The sequence below is a fragment of the Amphiprion ocellaris genome, chromosome 22 (genome assembly GCF_022539595.1).
Source record: "Amphiprion ocellaris isolate individual 3 ecotype Okinawa chromosome 22, ASM2253959v1, whole genome shotgun sequence".
Lineage (NCBI taxonomy): Eukaryota > Metazoa > Chordata > Actinopteri > Pomacentridae > Amphiprion > Amphiprion ocellaris.
Window position 1 is genome coordinate 17553279 of NC_072787.1, and position 25093 is coordinate 17578371.

The 25093-nt window shown below is 42.2% G+C and overlaps 1 protein-coding gene and 1 long non-coding RNA gene across 17 annotated transcripts in view; one reads left to right on the forward strand and one right to left on the reverse strand.

Moving 5' to 3' along the window:
- Window positions 1-25093, reverse strand: part of si:ch211-285f17.1 (sickle tail protein) — a 115760-nt gene that overhangs the window by 43426 nt on the left and 47241 nt on the right. For 13 of the 16 annotated variants that reach the window (XM_035956389.2, XM_055006959.1, XM_035956386.2 and 10 more), the window contains exon 2: window positions 2071-2357. In XM_035956389.2, the coding sequence (XP_035812282.2) occupies window positions 2071-2357 (287 nt within the window). Of the gene's footprint in view, window positions 1-240; window positions 455-2070; window positions 2358-4025; window positions 4177-23993; window positions 24149-25093 lie in introns of those variants that run through there. The other 3 variants (XM_035956391.2, XM_035956390.2, XM_023288331.3) reach the window with 3 other exon arrangements.
- Window positions 17066-20763, forward strand: LOC129347974 (uncharacterized). The gene is made up of 3 exons (XR_008600347.1): window positions 17066-17142; window positions 17679-17788; window positions 20627-20763. It is a non-coding gene; the product is annotated as an uncharacterized LOC129347974 (long non-coding RNA).

Below are 25093 nucleotides of genomic sequence, written 5' to 3' on the forward strand. Positions count from 1 at the left end.
CTTTTCTTCTTTTGCTTTAAAAAAAACTCGTGCGCCAAGTTTTGCGTCTTGGAAGTTTGCAGCACCTGACAGCGGACTGCTTGGTGCGCGTTGCAGGGAAGACGCTCCTTTGCGTAAAAGCGCAACAATCCGCGTATTTATTTCGAAGCTGCTACGAACAGCACACAATAATGTTGCTGTTTCTGTGTTTGAATGCCTCTGTCGCGTAAAAATAATGGCACATCTACCGATCCGTCTTACCTTCAATGCGTGTGAGCGGAGCGACGGCGCCGAAGTTTATTCCTGTCTGCGTAAAAAAAAAAAATTTTTTTTAAAAAAGTTTATTGTAATTCCTGCGCGGGCTTCACGTACAGAGAGCCATGTCCCAGAACAATCTCCAGGTCCATAGTGTGTTTTTGTTGCAGAGCAGCGCTCCACACAGCTCTCACACAGGCAGACACTTCTCTCCAACAGGCACCTACAAGTAAACTGAGCCCCTCCAGCGGTGACATCATGAGTCACTATGGCAACGCTGACTCCACCCCAGTCCGGAGCTGAACTTACCTGTCTGGCTACCTACATCTCACAACAAACTCTATCCACCGTGGATAGACACTTATTTTAGATGAGAATCAACGGATAAAGCAGTAAACAGACTAAAAGCAAGCACCCAAACTGGCTGATCCACTTTTATGCCGTCATCCATGCTGACTGATACTACCTATGCAAATCCACAGAGTTCATGATCCGTGCAGCATGATTGAAACAGCACCTCATGAAATGGGTTTACTTTGCATATGGGCAGGCTGTGTGGGCAGGTCTGAAAACAGCACACAAAATCCCTCTTGCACAATGGCTTGTACCACCGCCTGGAGCTCCCCTGTGGCTCGGTGCCAGTCTCACTATTACCTCGATTGTTTTGGCTACACAGCCAACTCGCTCTTGCCTTTTGTCTCCTTTGACCCGGAGCAAACAAACAAGACAATGACCAGGTGAGCCAAATGTCCAGACTCCCTCTGTGTTGCCCTCCTCAGTGACTTCAGAGCACAAGGAGACTGTATAACCTCCAAAAGCTCCCAAACCACACAAACTAATGTAACCTATACATCATTCTGTAGTCTAGAATATACAAATCAGTGTGAAGCTTCGAAACAAGTCAAGATACGGTGATCAAAACAGCAGCATATGGCCAATTCAAACTGTTTGTGGTTTGCATGTTTTCCACACCTCACTGTTTCACAGCAGCAGTGGGAGGGGAACGTGACAGGCAGATTTATAGGATATACTTCACATTCAACCTGCGGCAAAAGAGTGGAAGGAAACAGTTTTGCACTGCAGTCTGCAAAGGAAAATGAAAAATGCCTGCAACCCAAGACTGCACAAAAGCACTTTATACACATTGATATGTGATTCTGGTAATTTATGAACCGAGATATTCATATTGTAATTTGAAATCATGCCTTGTTTAAAATAGACTTCATGTAGTGTTTGTAGCTTTTTTGAACTCCCACACGCAGGACACAGTAGCACTGGAATGAATTGAACTAAATGGTAAATGTAGCTGCTTAAGAAAGACTTAAACTAACATTAGATCTGCTTTGAAAGATGTTGGCAGCAGCAGAAAGGACAGAAACTGACTTTTTAACCCACCACGATGACACAGAGCAACATCATCATTAGTCCTGTTTCAAGTATGGATCAAGTATATATTTTATACTTTTAGTTTTGCTTTTGGTCACCACCAGCTTTTGAGGGAAATTCCTGACTTTAACTGCTAAATGCACCATCAGCACTTTACAGTTAAAGCTTTGGTCACATGGTAGCTGCTAACTTCATCAGCTACAAATGGAAATAAAGTTGCATGTTGACATTTGCGGGAAATTTGCTCACTAAAATGCAAAAATGCTCCATTGTGATAAATGGAACTGCAACAGAGTTGATGCTTATCTGCAACTTTCCCACCATTAGGAATCCTTAACACATTTGATTCCTTGTTAATATATTAAAGGGGCACATTTTACATCAATTCACATTATTGTCTTCAGTCTCAGTGTGAACTTTTCACACTCCGGCCTTCTTCAACCCACTGACCTGCTCCCGCAGCCTTTCCTGATGGCCCATGATAGCAGAGGCATGATGGGGGTATTTTTGCTTCAGGTGCTCCAGGAAGGCCTCCCTCTTCTTGTCCATATCTGACGGCTGCATAGCCAGGATCTCCCGGGAGCTGCGGGCTCCTCCTAACGTGTGCCTTCGAGGGACAGTGCGGCCACCTTTGGAGTCCCCTCTGGAAGAAGCCGTCCCATTTGGGGAAGCCTGCCTGCGGCTTACACGCTCAGCGTCCTCTGGGGAGGTTACCTTCAGGTTGCTTTTGGTTTGTTCTGAGGAGACACAAGAACAACGGGTCAGAATATAAGTGCTGTTGATGTTCATGTTTTCACAACAACAACAAGCACGCGAGTTATTTTTTCATAGGTCATGAGCAGGGCATGTCAGGGCAGATCAATCATCTGAGATGTAAAACTTCTGGAACAAGTGTGAGTTCTATTTCATGTGTTAACGAAAATAAACAATGACTCAATCCATATTCAAAATTGTGTTATTCTCCCTGACACACAGTAGATCCCGCTCATTATATATTCATACTGTTTCATATTTCTTTATTTAATGTGACAGATAGAATACTGGTGATGAAAACAGTTAGCTGTAACAGCTGTTTCCTGTAAAAGACGCCAAGGATTTCCATTAATGCAAAGAAGCACAAATGCAGAAACCTGGAGATGATACCCAGAGCATCTGTTCATACATCACATGCCTTGAAAACTGTTGAGATTGAGCAGACGCTGTCAGATGCAATAACTTTATTTGAGGAGAGAGTTTTAATAAAAAATATTATAGGAGGAAATACCTTTTTTGCACTCTGCTCCCACTAAACGCTATGGGTGTCTAGTTTTCAAGTTATTGCAAGCGTGTTCGCAGCATCATAGCAACAGTAACCTGTCACTGGGCATGTTTCCGATAATTTGACAGATATCTTTATTCTACAATCAGGAATTCCCCCCTTTGATCATATGTGAGAATAACAAAAGAGATGTCAGAGAGATATTTGATATGGGGCATAATGGAGGCAGAGTAAACACAACCTCCTTAGGCACATAAATACCTTTGTACCCTTGTTATCTTAGTATTAAATCAACATCGCCCGGGAACACAATTATAATCCATCAATGTGAAAGCTACAAGATTCTGTGCGAGAAGAGAGGAGAAGAAGAGGAGACAAGAGGAGAGGGAAGTAAAGGAGGAGGGCTGCTGGAGTGTGAAAACAGAAGGGGGAAAAAGCAATAAAGCAAGCTGATCTGGTGCCTTGTTTTGCAGACAGGTAGCTGGAACTATAATGCGTACCTTTCAGAGGGTAATGGCGGAAAATAAAGGACCTCTTACAGAGTTGGGCTCTTCAACAGTTGAAGGAGGAAATTTCAAGTGATTTGCCACTATTTTGTGAGTGGTTTAATATGGTTTCTCTTCTCTCCTTTGAAAGCTTGAGTACCGACTGTGAGCCACACATGAAAAAGGAATTTCTTGTTTTCCTCTTTAAGCTATGTTAGAACTGAAGCAGGGGTAACTTCAACGATTTAACTACTGCAATAACTCGTGACTACTAAAAACACCTGCTTAGTAGCTGCAGTGGCTGGGCTTTTACTTGCTTTCTTGTGCCATACACTGCATTTCTTCATTCTCTTTTTCATTCGTATCCACTTTGTTTCCACCGGCAGATCTTTTGAGGAAAACACAAAACTGCTTTGCCACAAAAGGCAGGTACAATGTTGGAGGAACGCCGTCACGATCATGCCCCCGTCACCGGCACCATCCGCCCAAAATCCTACCCTACTCAAGTTCAGAGCTGCAGCACGTCTCATGTACTTCCAATCCTATTTTTAACTCCCAAACACAGTTTCCCCCACTGCTAACCAAATTGCACTCAGCAGACAGAACAGACTCGAAACCTCTAAAGCATCTGAATTCATTTGGCATGTCAGAAAGCTCATTACCTTCCCCAAGTGAGCAATCTTTGTCTTCATCTGCAATTTCTTCTTCCATTGCACTTTCAGATCAACACATACACGCGGTGCCGGATGAATAAGTGTGGCTGGGAGAATCAGCTAACTGCTTGCTTAGAGATTCCAGACGTAGCTCACGTGGAAAAGGGGGCTTGAGATAGGCCCTGCCCCACAGCCCCAGGATAGACTGGTGGGGATTTAGAAAGTCAACTGCATTCCAGGACATAGAGCGACTAGACCCACACCCTCAGGCAAGACTGCTGCTCCGGAGCGGCCACAGACTGAATGTAAATGTGTGCGAGGGAAACGGAGAGAATATAGAGCGCTGTGAAAGAAGACACTGACATGAAACACACTTTCCTCTCTTAAGTGTGGATACTGAAACTAACAGGTGTCAAACTGCCACACAAACTCATATAGCCTGTTCTCCACCGCGATTTTCTCTGCGAGCTGTCTCTTGTTTAGCTCCCTGCTGAGGGGCCCACCAGACGCTTGCATGCATCCAAATGTGTCATAACCTACTTCTGAGCCGTGTTCGTACTGCTTTCAGAGCATGGCAGCCAGCTAATATGTGATCAAGTTATCTGATCAACAAGGCAGAATAAGACAAGTGTCAGTCCTGCAGGGTGTGTTGCTTCCAATTAGGAACCTCGCAGGAGATGCCATGTGTTTGCTGCTGCTGCTGCGTTTGGGTTTTATGAAAAGTAACACTGTCCTGTTTGCCTGCCAGTCAGCAAACAATGGGCTTCATATGTATGTGTGTTTTTGAAAGGAAAGAAGAGGGGGAGGCTTGAAAGAGCTGCATCTCAGGTCATTTTTTTCTTTGCAGCTGCTGATGTAAGTGAGCTGATCTGAATGCGCTGGAAGAAGAGGGCACAAAGTGATGTACCTCAGCAGGAAAACGTGAGGGGATCAATGGCCTAGTTTGTGGGCCATGTAATTGAAACTGGTGGGGTGAGCGCATGAACAAACACAATGCAACAGCTGACGTATAATGTCTAACATATGGAGGCGAGTCTGCTTCCACCCACTTTCTGTCTGCTTTCTCTCCCTCACATGCACTCAGCCGCAACAGCCAGACAGTTAGCGGGCCGATAGATGGGGATCACGTCATTTAGTCATACTTCAAAGTATTCTCTGATGTGCATCATTTCCAAGAGTTATCTTCTCCACCAAGAGCAAATGTGGTATTTCTTCCCGATTGCTGGAAGATGGCAAAACAGTCGATCCACTTACTTTACATACCTGCTCTCTAGCAGTAGCTGTTTTATGTTAGAAATTCTGAAAACTACCTAAAACGTTCTTTAAAACCTTGTGTCATTGTGACTGAAACAAGAAAATGAGCTAATTTTGCTATCTTTTCCTATCTTTATGTATTTTGCAAGGTCTCTGTTTAAAAAGTATTTGGCATATTACACATTTTTTAACATAATTATGCAAAAAAAAATCCATAATAACTTTAGTATATTGTAATTCAAGAGGTCAAAGAGCAAACTAGACTCCTGGCTTTTTTACAGGCTTTAGAAAATGTATCCCGTGACAGGAGACTTTGGCCCGTCAGAGTATAAAGAGCAACAAAGTTCATGATGGGAGTAGGATGTGGGGGGTTAAACAGAGGGCTTTCATTCAGGAGAATGTGAATCTACAAGTGAATGTTGACTTGTAGTTTTACTGTTTTTGCATGTTTGAAGCATCTACATTTGCTGTTATTCATCTGAGTAAAGGGGCTTAAGTTAAAAAGGGGAAGAATATGAGCTGCAGGACAAAAGCTGTAATTTAAATTCTGGTGGGTTTTCGCTTTTTAGACTTTTTCAAATTTCTGCCTACTGCAGCTTTAAATATCAGGGGAAATATGTAATCCAAAGATAAATCTAGAATTTCAAATGCTGCTGATTTCGAAATGCACTACAGCTGAAATGCAGAGTTCTTAAGTCACCAGCTTGGTTATGGCAGGACTGTCAGCATTTATGTGTCAGAATTCCTCTGTCCTGACAATGACCCATACATCATCCCAACCAACCAACAAGGTCAGTCCTTGCTCGGCCAAAAACACATAATTAAAGCAGCTCCTCCAAACCAACAATTACATCCTGTGGTCTGAACACTCTGCCTTACTGCACGTTTAACTGTCAGCATTCCAGACCAAAAAATGACCTCCTTCTTTTCCAAGAGTGTCACCAGGGATCTGCAAGTGAATTGTGTCTCGCTCCAATAGCTCAAGAATGTCATTCTCTCTTTCACAGCTGCCAGTGTTGAGTAAATGATGGTTCTCTCAGTTGAAAGACAACATGAAGCACTTGCCCGTGAACACCAGGTCTTACAAGGAGCACGGCGTCCTGCTGTTTGCAGTTACTTTCTGGCTGTCACTTATTTATGGAGGAATGTATCCCTGTGCACACTCCCACTCTCCTCTACTATTACTGTCCCATAACTATGCAGTTAGATACAAAGCCCTGTTGTGTGCAATAAAAGCACGGCTCACATAGCAGTACCCTGAAGCCATGAATAGTGATACACATAACAGCGCTAGTCCACTGTTTAGTCTCTGACAGTATCTGTATCTTGTAGAAGTTATCGGAGTTGGAATATCAGATGATCCTGTTCATGTGGAACCGAGCTACATGTACACAAAGGATCTTATTTTAATATGATTAGAATAACTCAAGCTTTTAATACTGCAATAATATCCTTTTTAACAAGGCATTTAGACTATTACAGAGACTTAAAATCTTGCCTTGCTGCCTGTGGGGTGAAGTGATTGTGACCCACTTTGAGATTTTTAACCATGCCAGTGGCGATGGATTAAATTCTTGCTCCATCTGTTAGTTAGTGGGTCCATCACTTTGGTTCTGAGGGAAATATCGCTCCAATTGCATGGATTGGTCATTGACTTTATGTGATCCATGTCACTCATATGTTTCTTGAAGAATGAATTATGCATAACTTTAAGTCTCAATACAATTTAAACTGGTGAGTTATATAAAAATGTACATACCATAAAGTCATCATGAACAAGGACTTTAGCTGTAGAGACCAACATTGTTTGTTGTTTCAAGCTGTAAACATGTTTATTTCTACTGTAAAGTTGGGCATTTTAATATGGAGGTCTATGGAGACTGACTCACTTTTGGAGGCAGCCTCAAGTGGTCATTTGAAGAACTGCAGTAATTGACACGTGTACTTGCTTTATTTTTCAGGCTGGGAGGATGCTGTTTAGGATTTATACGACATTTTGTATCGACATTTATTGCCCAAAGAGAATTGATCCAATGACTTTGGTGCCCCCACCCCTATAGACTGTATATAAAATATGCTTCCACCTAAGCTTTCAGGTCAAATGACTGACTCTTGGTGAAATAGCTTAACATCTATTTGCTCATTTTGTACTTTTTTTGGTACAGATCTTCAAACTCCCTAGAGTATGAATCCTAATAAATTTTGTGATCCACTTTTTATTCATCCCCACTTTGTTGGTTGGCATTTGTGTTTTTGTATATGACAATTTGGACTGCAGAGATGGAAATGACACATCACTTTGCTAATACACATCAGCATTTAGTTTTGTTATCATTCCTGCTAGCATGATTCAAAACTCTTGGCTGTTGATGACACTGTTAAATAAAATTGCTACCTTCTTGTATATATATTTTTTAAAGAAATGTGTTGAAATAAATCTGTTGAAGCACTGAACTAGTGTAATAAAATTTACATTTTAAGACCAAAAACTAGAATGAAAACCGTGGAACTATTTTCCCACTTCTCTGCCTCTTGCATCTGAAGAACCTTTGTTTTTCTTTCAGTCTTCGTTTTTGTGCCAGGCTGAGACCACCTGATTCCATGCCCTTCACTTATCGCATTACTCTCTTCCACCCACAGCCAACGCTGCACACCGTCGCTGCCAAGCTGCAGTGGAGGCCTAATGCTAGTATCTGTGGAGGTGACCTCAAAGTCTGCAGGAAAGAAAACCTGAGATTTCAGCAGTGAAATCTCGCTGATTGCTGATCTGAAAGATAAGTCGTTTCCAAGCAGGTAAGTGACACAGGATGTACAAATGCTCTCACAATGCAGCTTGGCCACATTTTTCAAACTGACACATATTCACACAAACCGATGCACCAATACTCACATGCAGCGAGTATCTGACTTCCCATCTGGGTATCTGTTTCACCCTTTTCAAGCATAAGTCATAAAAACTACAATTTTCAGGCATTTCAGCACTTTCACACTGCATTGTGTGATAGCAAATACAGACACAGAGAAAGGGGAAAATAGACCCCTTTGATAAACAAGAGGAATTTCACTTCTAGTTTGGCCTAAGGCTCACTGACAAAAGAAAACTGTCCACTTCTAAAATCCTCCAATCAGAGAGGCCTTTGTGAAGAAGGTGACCTTTTACCCTGAAGTCATTGCCTGTGGATGACTGCGGCTTTGTTTTGATTTGAGAGGTTGATAATATCAGTTTCAGGTCAGGATGTTGCAGTATGTGGAGAACAAAAGACTGTTACAATCATTTATTTCGCTTCCATGCTGTCTTAGAACAGAGCAGGACTGTACAATTCAATATCACATTGAGTTTTAAGGTAATTTAGGAAATCTTATAGTTTTGTTTTGTACATTTGTTGTTTCCTGATTTTCACCTTTCACTGCAATAATGTCCACTTTCTTCCCTTGCCTGTCTGTGTATATATGACCTGTTGATTCAGAAGGAAAGTCCACAATGCCTCTGTGTGCTGTGAGAGCATCCACGCTTAACTGTACTGCGCATTTGGGACACTGGTGCTGTCATATTGTACAGTAAACAAATAACAGTGTTTCCCAAATGTCTCCTCTCGGGCTATCCTCCCTATTAAAATATGCAACTGTCCACTCCATCACGAATAAAATCAACACAACATATGAATAATACATACCAGCATGAAGCTGACAACTGAAATACTCATTAGTGGCTTAAAAAAAAAGTCACTTGGATTTCAGTTGTCAGATTCCTCTCTTGAAGTTTGTGATGCAACTTTTTTGACTCCTCAGCAAATAACTAGATTTTCTTTTTGCCTTGTTTTTTCCATTTTTCTTTTCATTTCTACCTTCTGTTTTATTCTCAACTCCTATCTCTCTGCTAATGAGGCATCTCCCAGCTGGTAATGACCACTGGTCCCCACCCTGTTAGCTAAGACCACCGCAACATCTGCCTCAGGTCAACCTTTGCAGACACCCAGAGCTGTGGTACATACACTGACTGCAATTCACCTTTCAATTAAAATACACGTGTACGGATATATGCGGTATCTGTGTGTGGGTGTGTGTGTAGTATGCGGGCCTTCCCAGACTTTCCGCTCTGCTGAAGTCATATAAACAGACAGGGCTGCCAACCTGACAGGCAGTCAGCCAAAAGATATGAGTTACAGACATGTGGTCTGGTGTGTGTATATGGGTGTCAGTGCTGGGAATAGTAGCAGCGGTGGGCGAGTGACTGTGATATCAAAAGAGCTACGGAAGAGTAGAGAATCTGACGGCTTAACGTTGCAAAAATAATGATTAAATACATATTTATCACACAGGAGATGCCCGGCACATTCAGCTAAAGTCCTTTTGCTGTAGCTGGACTCAATAAAGCATGGCAAATTGATTTTACTGCCTATTGAGTCCAAGTGGAGTGGCTTACCCTGAATTAGAGAGACTTGTAGATCTTTAACTGAAGTGAAAAGTTAACACCCTTCCCACTGAATGGACTAAAACTTCAATAAAGTTTAACTCAGTCGATGTAATAAGCAGAGCTTTAAATAAGGCTTTTCCACATTGCTCGTAAAAGCAAATAAGTCAGTCATTTTGTTCTCTCTCTTCTGAGTGTTTCTTCCTAGTTGTTCGACTAACAAAGCAAACAAGATGAGGGGAGGCAAGAGATGAAGCCACTGGCAGAGCAGGCCTGTTGGTTCTGATGCTTCTCTCCAAGACAGCCAGAGGACAACTCAAACAAACAGCTTTGTTTATTGGCCGGCTCCATTCATCAGCACAACAGCATGTCTGTCTGCTACCCCTTTCTGACACACATCAGCACTGGATCAATCCGAAGCAATAAAGCAGCTCGTTCCTTTTATTTTTTTTTTCTCTCAAACCAAACATGTTGTTGCTACTTTTGAGATGCCCTGCATTTTCCCCACACCAGGGGGTGCTGTTGAACATGCTCCAGGCATGTTGTGCAATGATCAGGAGGAAATTACAATGTGTGTGTGTGTGTGTGTGTGTGTGTGTGTGTGTGTGTGTGTGTGTGTGTGTGTGTGTGTGTGTGAGAGAGAGAGAGAGAGAGAGAGAGAGAGAAAGCCTGTGACAGAGGGGGAAAATAAGAAGACAGTGTGTTTGTGTGACTTCTGAACCGCGCACGAGGAAATAAGCTCTACAATATTTCCTCTGCCATTTATTAACTAAGACACTAAGTGCTGCTTAATGAACTGATGTGTTTGTCAGCGTGCCTCATGACTGTGTGTGTTCACATGTGTTTGCCAGTAAACCCCAGCAGTGTGTACACTTCATTAACTCGTGGCCAGAGTAGGTGTAAGTCAACCTAGCCACCGGCTCAGATGTCTGCTGGTTTCCCGTGACAACAGTCTCTGGGACAACCGCGAGGCTAGCGGCGTCCTGAGGGGGAGGGATGCTGAGAACAGCTGCAACTGGGAGGAGAAGGAGGACGTCCACCCAGGAGCCACAGAGGAAGAGGAGGAATCTGCTACCTCTTCTCCTGCTGCTTGAGAGAACTTTTTCTCCAGAGTCTGACTCACTCTGGTTTGACCGTTGCAACCTCCTGCGTACTGTAATCTCCAGAGGGGATAGTATCTGAACTCTATCCCTGGATAACAGATAAGAGTGCACTGGGCTCGAAAATGTTATATTGCGGTTAATTTATTCATAACAGATTCCCAGTGTGAGTGACTCATCTGTTTAACACCTTGCCAAGTGTGAAAAGTAGTGCAGATTTAATAGCTGTATCAGTGTCAACATTTTAACAAGACCGGTGATTTGCATGGCACTTTACCTCACTGACAAGAGTGGAAAAAATGTTCAAATCAAATATCAGAACTACAACTCATAGAAGCACATACAATTCAATGAGATAACACAAACTCCAATGTAGCTATAAAACTGAATCAAGAAGTCTCTAAACTAAACATCATCACCCTCATACATGGCTGTTTTTGTATATGGACTCAAGTAGTTGGAATTCTTTCTTTTTAGGAGAACTGATCCATAAAACTTGCATCTGCATGGGATTCTGTCCAAATCCTACACTGCTAACTTTCTCCTGGCAAGCAGAGCCATCATCACTCTGCTGAACTCTGGCCATGTGATGATAATTTCACTGTGGACATCACATCTACCTACAGAGTTTTGGTGACTGTCCATCAGTCTGATTCATTTTCCCTAAGTCTTGCAACAGAAGTTGCATGGAGTGAGTAAAAGCCAAATTCTCAGGCCCTCTCTCAAACTGCGTGCTTGTTGATAAGATATTTCTTATCTGTTCCGGCGAGTTTTCTGTGTCAATAAATTCAAAACAAGTGCACACAGCAGAAATGCGCTTGTGACATCGGCATGCAAAACCACACACAGGCACACATACTGTAAGTACAGTAAATAAATGAAACCGCTTATTTAGGACGAACACACAAGGAAGCATCTGTTCTGGTGATAATTAGATGGAGTGGGACAGATTTTAAGACAGATGAAGATGCATTCAAAATATCACAGTAAAGTCCTGAGCAAATGAACGGAACTTTAGTCCCTTTTTTCCTGCAGCGAGTTAGCTATGCATTCAGCCTGCACATGACTTCCATTTAAATATGTCTTTCAATATGCCAGCTCTCTCACAAGTTTATTAAAAAGTGATTGCACTGCAATTGACTCTCTTCATAGTGATAAGCAGCTTAGGACCTGAACTTTGCCAGCCAGTCATTCATGTGTTCCTCATTTTCCCCTCTGCACTGCATATCTCTGCCTCTCCCTTCTTCTCTGCAACCTAGAGCAGCGTAACTGGTGTTAACTTAAAGGTTATTACTAACCAACACCTTAAGAATGCAATGCACTGTATTTGTCGCACAGCAAATTCACTGTATTGTCTTAAAATGTGCCGTCCAGCCAGCTTAGAACTGTGTAGACTATTTTATATTCTCCAAGCAGACAAAACTAAGCATTTACGTGTGCATGCTTTGGAGAAGTGATGAAGCTGAGCGGCTGCATAAGGTCCTGCTTTGGAGGGCTGAGTGCTGCTGGAGCTGATAAGTGATGCAGGTGGTGGTGGGATATGAAATGGGCCCCGTGGAGGGGGAGCCACTCTGAGATCCTGAGAACACTAGTGCCTCTGTCCCAGTCTTTATCTGTGAAACCTGCTGTGTGCCGTCCATGTGCTGTGTGTTTACGGCTGCGTGTTGCTGCACTGATGTATATGTGCGTCAGTGGGTGGACTGTATCCAAGCTTACGGCTCTGTGGAGCAGAGGGGGGCTGGGACGGGAAGGTTTCTCAATGTGGACCAGCTTGGCCAGACCCTATTCAGAGTTAGGGAGAGAATGCCTTGATGCATAAAGTGTGCATAAACTGTAATGCCGTGGGCTATGGGCATTCTTTCCTCTCACTGGTCTGTGTAAAAACTAAAAAAAATAAAAAATCTTCAAGATATACACACAAAAAAAGCATGACACACTGCATGCGTAAATATTTTCACAAACTGAAATAGGAGATTTCTTAATGGTATCATAAGACCGCAGGTGATCAACTTTAAGGGGGGAAAAGAAAGAACACGAGCTTTATTGTAGTGTGGTTGCAGCGAAGGAAATGTTGCAGCGTTCCCATGGCAGAGGAGGAGAAAAAGTAAGGGGCTTGCAAAGTTTAACAGCTTTTACCACAACGGCGCCATAATGCACAAGTAGGGATCAGGTCATGGGAGCATGGATGGGAGAGGGGATTTTCAATGGCCGCAATGTGACTTATCTTATTACATGAAATGTTTACATGGCATCACATTGACTCCTGCTCTAAATCAGTTTAGGAATTTGTATTTAAATCTTATTTAGGAGTATATTAAATTACCTAACACCTCCCATTTGTAGCATAGTGTGCTTATCTAATAGCTGGTCACTATGAAGTTTTAAGAAGTTGCAGGAGGAAAGGCATAGAAGTGAGAATGCTGATTATTATGGAGACAAATGAACATGTACTGTATATATGTACATATAATGTGTTAGATGCCACTCCTAGTGAGAATTATGATCCAAAGCAATGGTTCCCCTCTGTCTTTCAGTCAGCTGTTTTGGTTTACGATCAGCAACTTCACTGGACTGTCACTGCCCCCTTGGCATTATTTCCAGATGCAGCTGTTTCCATCAGAAAAGCTCAAATTAACAGACTGGATGCTTCTTAACAGTAGCAAACGGCAGATAGACAAAGTTAGCAGCTAGTTAGTGGACACAGCGAAGCATGTAGCAGCTAAAGTGACAAACATTCTTCAAGGAATTGGTGGAGACCAAAACAGAGTCAAAAGAAGAGTGAATATTGAACTTACATTTTTTCAGCAGCCAAAGTCCCAAAGCCAAATGAATGCTGATGTTACCCCATGTCTGCTGGATGTGTAAATAAGCAACAGTTTGCTAATTTTTTCACCATATCCACTTCATGTTAAGTATATGTCAGTGTTGTGCTTATAATGTGTTGCACTTCCCATAAGGGGTCAAGAATCAGTGAATGTTGCTGAATTTGCTGATTAAGGTTTTGATTAAGGCGTAATTATGTGTTGTTCTATATACAAAGTTTGTTTTGCTGACTATGCCAAACGTTGCTCAGCATAAGGTCACAAGTCCATTTTTCTCAATGCATTATATGTAGGTGTATAGAATACTAATATGTCAGCTCTGCAAAGTCATGAAAATGGCCATTGTCCTTCAGCCCTCCTTAAAGACAAGTCAAATGCTTAGCCCTTTATGGTTCGTACAAAAAACATTAGAGTCGGCACTGGACTGTTCATGTGGACAAGCACAATGGAGTTCCTTCATGTGTTATTAGGTTTGTTAAATGCTACTATCTTTACAGCTATATTTGTGTGACTCTATCCATTTTGTGAGAGTCAGCTGCAGTTACCCTTTGCTCTGTATCAGTGGCAGAAACGGGGTCTGATATAAATTATTTTTAACACAAGCCTAAAAATAACCTCAGGACAAGTGCGCAAGACACAAAGGCTTCATGATTTGAGAGGAGGAAAAAAGACATTTTCACAGATCCTACTATTTCAGCCTCAGGAGCTGGACAGACCCTTCCGGGCCCCAAGTCCTCTGATTGGTTATTAATGACATCATCCCTAGGGCCAACCCACTCCCCCCCTTTCCCAGTCTGACGATGTCATCAGTGCTGAAGCATCTCAGTGATGTAATGCAGGGAGGGCTATAATAAACACTCAAGTAGCACCCCTTTTCTCTTCCTCTGCCTTATTCTGAGTTTTCCTCCCATTTCTTCTTTCGCATTCGTCTTACTAACTCCATCATTTCATGACGCCCTTTCAGCTCTTCAGCTGTAGCCAGATAAAATCCCTTCCCACCTGTTTATTAGCGCTGAAATACAGAAGATTTGCAGTTAAGCCCAGAGCTATTAAGAGCTCTTAAATGGCTGCTAAAAAGACAAGGGGAAATGACAGAAACATTTACATTTCTTAATCCTGTCTGTGTCCTGCAGCTGTAATTAAAATATGGATCAAAGATCATGTTCATTTTATTCCCACGGGGTGTGTGTACAGACATGAAAACCCATGTGGGCATTGCGTCATTAAATTCTCATTATAACTGCTCTGGATGCAGAGCGTAAAACTCCTCTGTACACATACAGATTCAAACACAAACATAATGTTATGAGGAAACTTTCTCGAGATTCAACCTCTAAATCACTAAAAGTGGGACATAAGTGCATGCAAATGTGAAGTCAACTATTCGGATGTTATGTCAGTTTGCTCCCATTTGATTTATTCGGACTATTTCATCTTTTTGGCGAGGCCTTCACATCTGTTTTTTAATCACAATTTGTGAGAGAGTGTGTGTATGTGTCCTAGGCAAACATCCAGAGCTCAAGCGGATTAGTGAGGGGACTCTACCCTGATCAAAGCAGCACAGAATCCGGCTTACTGGGACACACTGTGTAACACATAACCCCCATGGAAATGATACTGTATATGCCGCAGACCACCGACTGCAATGCAGTAAAGACTCTTAAAAAGGAAAAGTTTAGGGCTTTTTGTATGTCTTTTATGTTGACAGATTCTGACCAGAGAAAAACACTCCCTCCTGAAGCTGGAAATCAGGGAAGCAACACTCACACTAAGTGCTGTCATCAAGTGTGAAGTATGCAGCTGTCAGCTGCTCCATAGAAACTGCACTGGTTAATAGTCCAAACAGAATGTACCGGAGAGCTTCCCCTGGTGACACGGAGAGGTCTTTGGTTGGGAGTTTTTAACAACATAATAACAAAGTTCAAAGCAGCGCAACAACTTTCTGTGGCTCTACAAAACCTATATTATTCAATACATAGAAAGAACACAAGATTGTTGTGCTGCCCCCAAGTGGTGAAAAATCAATAGAAGCAGGTTCAATTCAACATTTATCATCATATTTGGCATTAATCCCCACTCAGTTATCAATGTCAAACAAATGCATAGATTAATCAATGATGGCAATTCTCTGTGGCAACGCTGCTTTCCAATGTTGCACACAAAGCTTTACTGCACATCTGCAGGAAAACTTAACCAGTTCTGTCACGAAATGTTCGTCGGCTCTAATTGGGGTCCACTGATACCAAGTAAGACATGCATTATGAATGCACTCCCAGTAAATTCAGATTGAGATAGTGAGTGTAATTAAATCATTCTCGCGCTCCAGAGAGAGTCCTCCATCAAACTGTCTGAGCTGAGCTTTGAGAGACCAAATGGGATGTGTCTAATAATAAGAGCTCTCCTCAACCATGGCTGGGATCTGTCAGACTAAGCAGATACTTTGGGACTTTTGGCTAAATTAGCAGAAAGAGTAGTATAAAGTAATATGAACTGATATCTTAATATGTGAGGAAGGCATTTAAGGCACATTCCTCCTTTTGAAAGCTGCATGATTGCCAGTCCTCTGGTTGGACAGGCAACATGCCACATTTCAGCACAGATGCACGTGCAGACACATGCAGATAGCTGATACAGTACCCCGATCCTTCCCTCGGCTTCATTATGTACATAGTGAGACGGTTATTTTGTGATGCCTCTGTGGCCAACCACCGTCATCCACTACCTAATGGCTTTAGCATGTGCCTGGCAGCCCATTGGCTCCAGCGGTCTCAGATCTCAGAGAGCTGAAATGAAGCGGGGCACTGTTGTTCTGCTGCCGGGGAGGATACGCACTCTTGTGAAAGGAAAACCTGACGGGAAGGAAACTTCGAAACAAAGTGCTAAGAAAAGGTGATAAAGGGCACAGGGGACGGAACTGTGTGAGCTGGTGCCTGGGTGAACGTGTGTGTTAAGAAGCAGTTTCCCCTCTTCCTGCCATTATAAAAAGTAATGGAAATGCTTCGTGGAATGTTCTGTGGCCTTGACTTCTAGGTGAAAGCAGAGTGGGATCATGGGGGAAAGGAAAAATATAAGAAAGCCAACAACTAGCTATATTTTCCCCCATAGAGTTTAAGGGAAATGTAATGGCAGACCAGTAAACCTTATGACTGCCCCATAATATAGATATTATCTGTAAATGTGAGCTTTAAAATATAGAGTCACTCATTATGCCATATGAATGAGCTTTTAAATTAAAAACTTAAATGAGAGTCCCCTCACTGATGGGCAAGTTAAAATGGAAAATACCTAGGGCTTATTATGAGATTCAGCAATAAATACTGCTGAAATATTGCTAAAAATTTCTACACTTGGGAAAGATTGTGATTTTATGAACACTATCAATACCACGGAACTCATTCAGGGAACTGAGATGAAGCAGAAAGATGTAATACTTACTTAAACATTGAAAATGTCACGTTTTACAGGATGGCTTTCATAACTCTGAGGAGAACCTGGGGTGGAATTGCTCAGTGGCACAATCTGGGCCAAGAGATCTGGAGGTAACTGAAAATGTTCGGAGTCATAAAAGATGGAATGCTGCATTTGGAAATATCTATATATGTTAGCAAATATGTTAATAAATTGACCTTATCTACACATTCTTCCTTACTACTCCCTATTTAGTCCAGTTCATTGGATATAGACTGCAGGTATAAGCCTCCCAATTTCAGCACATATTTCACACGAAATTCCAGTTTTCTGTATTTTAATTTTCAAAATTCTCATTGCTGTAGGGAAACAAAACAACATCTGAGCTATCAACGTACATGACGAAAATGTCAAGTTTGGACGAAGATCATATTTACATAATACGGCAGGCCTGCTTTATTCTTTCTGTGAATGAGACATTATTTTGCAGGGGCACAACCACTGCATCCTGGGCTTAGTGCTACTTAAGATGATTGTAATACAAACAAGCCAGAGCATTTTTCCCACTGTAGCAGAATGGGAGCAGTCAGCACTGACACAGCACCGTCGAGATGGGTCTTGTTGTGTGAAAGTACTCTTTATCATATACTTCCACTGTTCCACACAGACTGTCCATTCATCCATCCCTCCCTCAGCTATACCCACGTTATCCCGTAGATGGTCACGACATGCCGGAGCCTATCCCAGCTGACACCGGACAATCCAAATAATATAAAAGTAAGCCACAACTGCACTTGGTAAATGCTTCTCCATTAAGACGAACATGAGCAGTGTAGTTTAGTTGATGAGTCAATCTCACATACACAATCCGAGTGCTGTGGATGAGCTATTAGTGAGCGCACCAAAGCCACAACTGAAAGTGATCCCCAGCAAGTGCCCTATTTACCCCTGTTAGACTAAAGTTTGCTAAAAACTCAAGTAGTCACCTTTCAGCGTTTTTAAAAAGATCTACATCTTCAGTAGGAACCACAAATAGATTAAGTTGAAATGTTGTTGGTTTTTGTCTTTTCGTGAGATTTGTTCAGAAGAATAATGAGCATCTGCAGCCACTCCAATGATGTTGTAAGAGTCTGAAGCTTACTGGGAAGAAGAATAAATTGTTAAATAGGTAATTCAAAGTACTGGATTAATTGAATGTTTTGTCCTAAAAGTTCACAAAAACCATAAATATCTGCACCAATGTCATTGTTATCCATCCAACAGTTTTGATGGATTATTATTCTGAACCACCAATATCATCCTGGCTGTGGCCAACAGACAAGAAGTCTGGGAACTCATTAAAGTCATTAGGGTTCAATTTTGGGCACCATGGATATCTACCTCATTGCATGGTTTGCCATTTGCAAAGGCATTTCGGCAAAAGCTTAAAATGTCTCTTTCACAATGTACAAGAGGAAAATACGGCATCGCCAAAATTAGAAGTCTCTTTCCTATGCTTTATGAAAGGAAAATGTCAGAATAACATTTAATAGCAGTCCATCAAAAACTTTGCTTGAGAAATAATTCAGTCTTCATCAAAGTGGTGGACCAACCAATCGGCAACACCGTGTTGCTATTTTCAGACCCAAGTTAGCACGGCTAAAATTTGCTTAGAAACTATTGTTCGAGCCGTAGCGTGTAATACATGTCCCAAAATCTGTCCACAGCTGCAGTGTGGATTCGATGTTTAGAAATGTCACGCTTGTATAATCCTTCTACTACTTAAATAAAGTCCTCAGAGTATGTAGACTTGATTCTGTACCTTCACGTAGCCATACCCAGTGTAAAAATAGCAATTCTCTTGGTGCGTACCTGGCACTACATTCAGCCTGAAATGGTTTTTATTTGATGGCTCTATATTAAACTGCTCTGCTGGGCCTCTTTCCAGTATTTACATGGTCCCATCTATTTATCAGTCAGAGCAGGAAGGAATTCTCTAAACAGACCATGTAGAGACAGAGGACAGGTTTCCTCAAAACTTCCAACTTAGCCACTATTCCTAGAATATCCCAGCTTAACAAAAACATCCTGTGTGTCACAGGCTTCACGGAATATCTTTAGTTATTTCAGTTTCATAATCTCGATTATGCCTAAATGAGAGTGCAGTGAGTTTGCCAGTAAGAAGGGTAATTATGAAATCATGCCACGATAATGAGTCATTAGTGAGCAGTCAATTCGGTCGATATCAAACATAAAAAAGCCAACAAATGAGAGACAAGGGCAAGACACTGCAGGTTGTTAAACAGGGCTGAGGACAGAAGTCTCATCCATATTTATAGGGATTAGGCAGCTTTAATACTCAAATTCAGACTTTTCTTAATTATGAGGACAGAAAACCTCGAGTGCTTTATACCCAGAGTGAAAATGATGGAGACAAATACAGGCCAGACACAGAAGGCCATTTGTAGATTGTCAATTAGAGTCAGTGCATGTTTTTTTTATTTATTTTATCTTCCTCTGAGATCAGTCTTGCCTTATTTTACCTCAAGGGTAATTGCAAAGAGGCCAAAAACTGTGGACAATGATGGACCAAAACATGCAACTCCTGCTCATTTGTACACAAAGGATGTCCGTCATTGGACAAAAAAAAGCATCCTTGGGACGTTCTAGAGGCGACGCGTCAAAGCAAATGTCTAACGGAGTGGATGGATGGGAGAGGCGGTGGTGTTTACACTGCAAGAAAAGAGCTGGGGAGGTTTACAGCGACTGTCAGTGGCAGCGTCTGCTTCAGCCTCTCCCTCCTCTGTCTCAGCTTGTTGGCTAACCCCTTTCTCATTGTTGCCAGAGACTGAGGAGATAGCCAAACAGAATGACTTCACTGAATAGGTGGAGTCACTTTATTATGTGGAGCTTATAAATGTCAAAAGGGAGTACAGACACAAGAGGAAGAGGACAGACATAGACTTTTTATACTGTGGGATCCTTTAATTAACAGTCACCTGGTCGTGACTCATTTAATTTAATTCAAAGCAGCTTAACATTGCACATAAAAATTGAAATGTTCAACTGCTCAGGTCCATTTCCATAAAGTTTGTAGCTCGCTCAAGATCAGGCCTAGAGTTATTAAATTCTATACAGCTGTGGTTGACGAGATGTAGAAGGTTTGTAGTGATTTGTATTGTTCTGGCATGAAGCATGTCCTACTTATTGCTGTTCAAATATGGCTGATTATAAACAAATCAAGTAGAAAAGTTTCTGAGGAATGTTCAAATCGGTGTAGTTTAGGTTGCCTCTAAACCACATGCTAAATAAATCCACATTTTCCAAAGCTACATGATGTTACAGTTCAAAAAAGGCCTCATATATGCATTTTTGACTTACAGTTGCTCTGTTATAAGGTTTTCCACTTAGGTATGCCAAATAGGCCAAAATTACATAAAAAGGGGGGGACGTTTAGAAGGGCTCTTATAGGAAAATTAAGATTACTTCCTAAATGAAAAAAAAACTTATATGGCCCAATACCAGACACTTTTACATTTGTCCTCTTACTGTAGGCCGCTCAGTTGATCCAACATGCTCTATGCACACAGACCTACATAAAAACCTAATGTTGTGTCTTGGCAATTTCTCCATTAGGTCCACCAGAATCCGACATTGCGAAAGGAAGCATAATTTTCCTCTGTGGATAATCCTTGTCACAGCAAAGCCTACAGCAATGACTGCAGCAAATGCTTACATCTAACATAAGCCTCTATGGTTGCCCATAAGCGCGAAAATTAAAGACAAAATATAAAAAACTACTGTTTTCTCTATGTGGTCATTTTGTTTTCTGACTGATGTATGGGCTACAGAAATTTTTTAATTCCTAACTATGAGCATATCTCAAGCTCTGAATGTCTTCCACAAACTTAAAAAAATCCTTCAGTTCAATTCAGACCTATCACAAACATCAAAAACAAAGAGTGAACTGAAAGAAGGGAAAAACTGAGAAGACTGACACTAATGAATCATTATTAGCTGAACTACAAATCACTGCCTTGTTAAATCATTTTCTGCTGCTCTGTCACATTTCTCTTTACAAGTCATTAAAATGTTGCCATTAGCAGCTGACAGAAAGTCATTTCACTTGCATCCAAGAGGAATGGACAGTCTATGTGTGTAATAAAAAATGACTTATCTTCTGGCACTTTGAAGGGTGGCAAGATAAGGTGTTCTACTTTCTTACCTCCACCGCCGAAATAAAAGCTGCTCAAAGAGCATTTTCAGCTGTTCCGCAGAAAATTATTTGGCTCACAATGAGGTCAATTTACAACAAGTAGAAGTCAATTAATGTGATGAAGATTTTGCACGATTGTACCTTGCTGTAATTCCCATCTCTATCAGACTCGGGTTGTTTTGGCCATGAGGACAGCTTCTGGTCTAAGCTGCTGAAATCATAGTAAATCTTCCTCGAGGATGAGATCTGTTATTCGTAGCTAATTGAGAACATAATTTGCCTCAGGCTAAGTTTTAAAGCATATTTCACAAAAAGAGTGTTGATGTGATATAAGCAGCGGACACTGTCCACCAGAGAAGGAAGGTTTATGTAAAACCTGACACCGAGAATTACAATGAATGATCAAATTTAGCTTTTAAGGGATAGTTCATTCATTTTGTAAAAACTTTGAGCTTCAAGGTCTGTTTTTGTCCTGGGAGCTGGTTGTTCTCCAGAGCATTTAGCCACTTCTCATGACCTTCATCACTGCATGCTTCTCTGGAAAATACCCACATTTTATTAAACAATTCAAAGTACTTCATTCTTAAAATAGCACCAATGAAACCAGCTGATAAAGAGGTCTAAAATGAGCATGTCTTCTGTTTCAAGTCAACAGAAAAACACACAGTAGCTCACTACTCTCTCACAGTTTTGCTTTCTTTTTCACCAACTCTTTGGGGATCTCCATTATGCGAGTGTGTTTTATCACATCCATAACTCAGCCGTCAATAGGAGCTGAAATGAAAGCTCCATAATGAGGTTTGATCAAACCTTGAAGCTCAATGAGACGTGGCATGAGTTGGCTCGGGGCCCGGTGAAGGATGACAGTGCCGACAGCTCGCAGGAGAAACACCTGGTGAGGCCTCTCACCCTGCCCGCCCCTCGCCGGCCTCAGGGCTGCTCGGCCACATGCCACTGCCCCAGGTGTGTTTCCACCCGGCTCGATGTCCCGTGGCAGCTATCACACCGCAGAACTCCAGATTTGCATCAGCTAATACATTTGGCCCCAGTTAGTGCTTGATCTCCTGCACAGATTCGATGTGCTACGTCTGACGCAAGACACTCGTCCAGCCAGGAAACCAAGCAGTAGAGTCCTAACCCTAGTGTCTCTTAATGAAATTGGACAAATGGAGGCATATGGTCAGGAGCTACTGTGTGCTTTTGCTTGTAAAAACACTGCCTAAATCCCTGTGCCTCATATGCTAGCACTTAGACAAATAGCCCGGCTGAATTAAACTGGCAGCCGAAGCTCTGCCTTACAGTTAGTAACAGTTGCCTCTGGTCTTGTGAGAAACTGACAACTTGCTACATCAGCAGAGCACAGAAAAACTTGTGAGAGACAGTCAAATGTTGTCAAAGCGCCGGAACGAGCGATGAAGGATGAGGGTTAGGGGTGCTGGAAGGGGTGCAAGAGCGCAAACTCATTTGTCTTTTTGACGAGGCACTCCTCTCTGGCCTGTTTACCTTCCTTCCCTGCGGGGTGGACTAAAGTTGTTGTACTCATTGCTGAAAGAGACAACAAATCTCACCCTTCCCTGAACATCTGAGTGGTAAAAAAGGGGTTGGTGGAGGCTTAAAAGCCCAATATTACTGTAGAATTAAATATAAAACACTGCTAAACCCAAGGACAAATGTAGGAAGGAAAGTTTTCCTGACAAGATGTTGCTTTTTCTGATTATTTATTGGTTTCATCTGGAGTTTATACAGTGATAAAAACAGACGTTCTAAACTAAGTTTGACAGTAAGTGAGATTCATATCACACACTTACATGTGAATAGCTGTGAAATTAACTTTGATTTTTCCATTTGCTTGAGCTTGGGCAGACCAGTTCTTTTCCAGATGTAAATGTACTCAGCAATGGAAAAACCTAATGCGATGCCAGCGGTACCGGGGAGAAGCAGACAGGAAAATAGGCTTGTTAAGGCTGTAAAATGCTTAAAATTCTACTTTATTTGCAGAGAGTAGTGACAAACTGTGAAATAGTAGGCACTAACAGGCATAGCACAAAAAAAAGAGATCACCATTTACTGCAGTCTGCTGCTCTGTCTTGGTAGTGGATCTATGCAGTGTGAGTGACAGTGACTTACAAGTTGCAAGTGAGGAATGGAGCATCACACCCTGTGGGAAAATGCAGCGATCCACTTGATCACAGCACTACACATGACCAAATCTAGAGCAAATCTGATCCCCAGCCAGCTATGTTTGATGATACAGATGTTACTTTCCCTCAGAAGGCAGAAAAAGTTCTGCTTAGTCAGTTTAAGTTCAATTAATGTAACAGAGAGTTGATGCAAATAGGGCTGTGTTTTCCAGAAAGTGACCGTTCTGTTCTCATGGTCTGACCCTCGGCGTTCTTCTCCCCCCATCAGCTTAATTAGACACAGCCACACACACATTAGATGGTCCCCTTTTTGCCTCATGAGCTGAATGACTGGCTGCAGTTCAAGGCACCACAAAAAAAAAAAAAAAAAAAAAACAGCTATGCAAAACAAGCAGCTTTCAGGGCCAGAGAAAACCATCAGCAAACAGCACACACATTATTATAAAGACTGTGCTGAATACCACTCCGAAACCTTCCGGAATATTAAAAAAAAAAAATGACACTGCATGCAACGGTAATAAGGAAGGAAATTGGAAGGAAGAGGATATTTGCATTTCAATTTGACTCTGTGGAGGAAGTAGGACTGAGCATCTGTGCATTTTCAAGTTCACATCTGTGTGTCCTTGTGCGAGATGCAGCTACTCACCGTTCCTCTCTGGCTCGCTGTAATACAGTATGTCCTGATGGAAAAACGCTGAAGTCTTTCGTCGGACAGAGTGACACAAACGAACACGCTGCCGCAGTCCCAAAACTTTTTTGCTCTCTCCCGGCAGATCCCCTGATCCCCCTCCCTCCTTCTCTCTCTCTCTCTTACTTCAGCACTTCCTGGGCTGCTGTTTATGCTCCAATCAGGCCTTCCAAGAAACTACCACTGCCCCCTCCTCTCTCTCTCTCTCTCAGCCAACAACCATTGTTTGGCAGGGGTTTGTCACATGTAGACGTCTGAGTGTGTGTGTGTGTGTGTGAGTTCCCCTCTTGACTGAGGTTTTTTAACCTCTTGCCACTAACCGGAGTCTGGCTCTCCTCAATCAGAAGAAGAACTGCGAGATAGTAGCTGAGACTGCAAGCTGAAAGGTGGAGGAGGAGGGTGGGAGTAAAAACGCATGCTCGGGGGGCTTCCTGCTTGAACGTCTTACTGAGACAGATACGCTTTTTTGAAGGCATGAGGGAAAAGAAGGGGGAAGGAGTGGTGAGTAAGGACTGGCCGGGGGTGTGTCTGGAACTTTCTCTCCAAATCCAACAGCTTGTTGCTACAAACCGCAATGAGGCTCGGCCCATCGGAGCCCCCAGAGAGCCTCAGAGCTCTGTCTCCACAACAAGGCGCCTTTCCCAGAGCCTGCCAAAAGTGCTCACCAAAGATACCCCAACCCCTTCAACCCCAAAGTCCCAAGCTCCAATTCGCTGTTTCACTAAGCTGCCCCAAACACATGCAACCCAGCTCTTTCCAGAATAAGAAAGGCTAGAGGTGTAGTGAGTGGGTGCAGGGCGGCGAGGTGAAAGGTGACGTGTGGGAGGAGACAGGTTGACAGCAGCACACTAGGCTTTTGTTGGTGTTGTTAACAGGTCCATCATCGCATGATGGTAACACCTTGTGGGTTGTGGAAGTGTTTAGACCAACATGGCCACATTTGAGGCTGGTAATGATTAAAATGTGTCATGCTTTTGAGGAAAAGCTTTCAGAAGCAAAACAATCTGCTCAGAAAGGAGGTGAACTGCTGTGCAATGGAGCAGAAAGCAAACATCTCC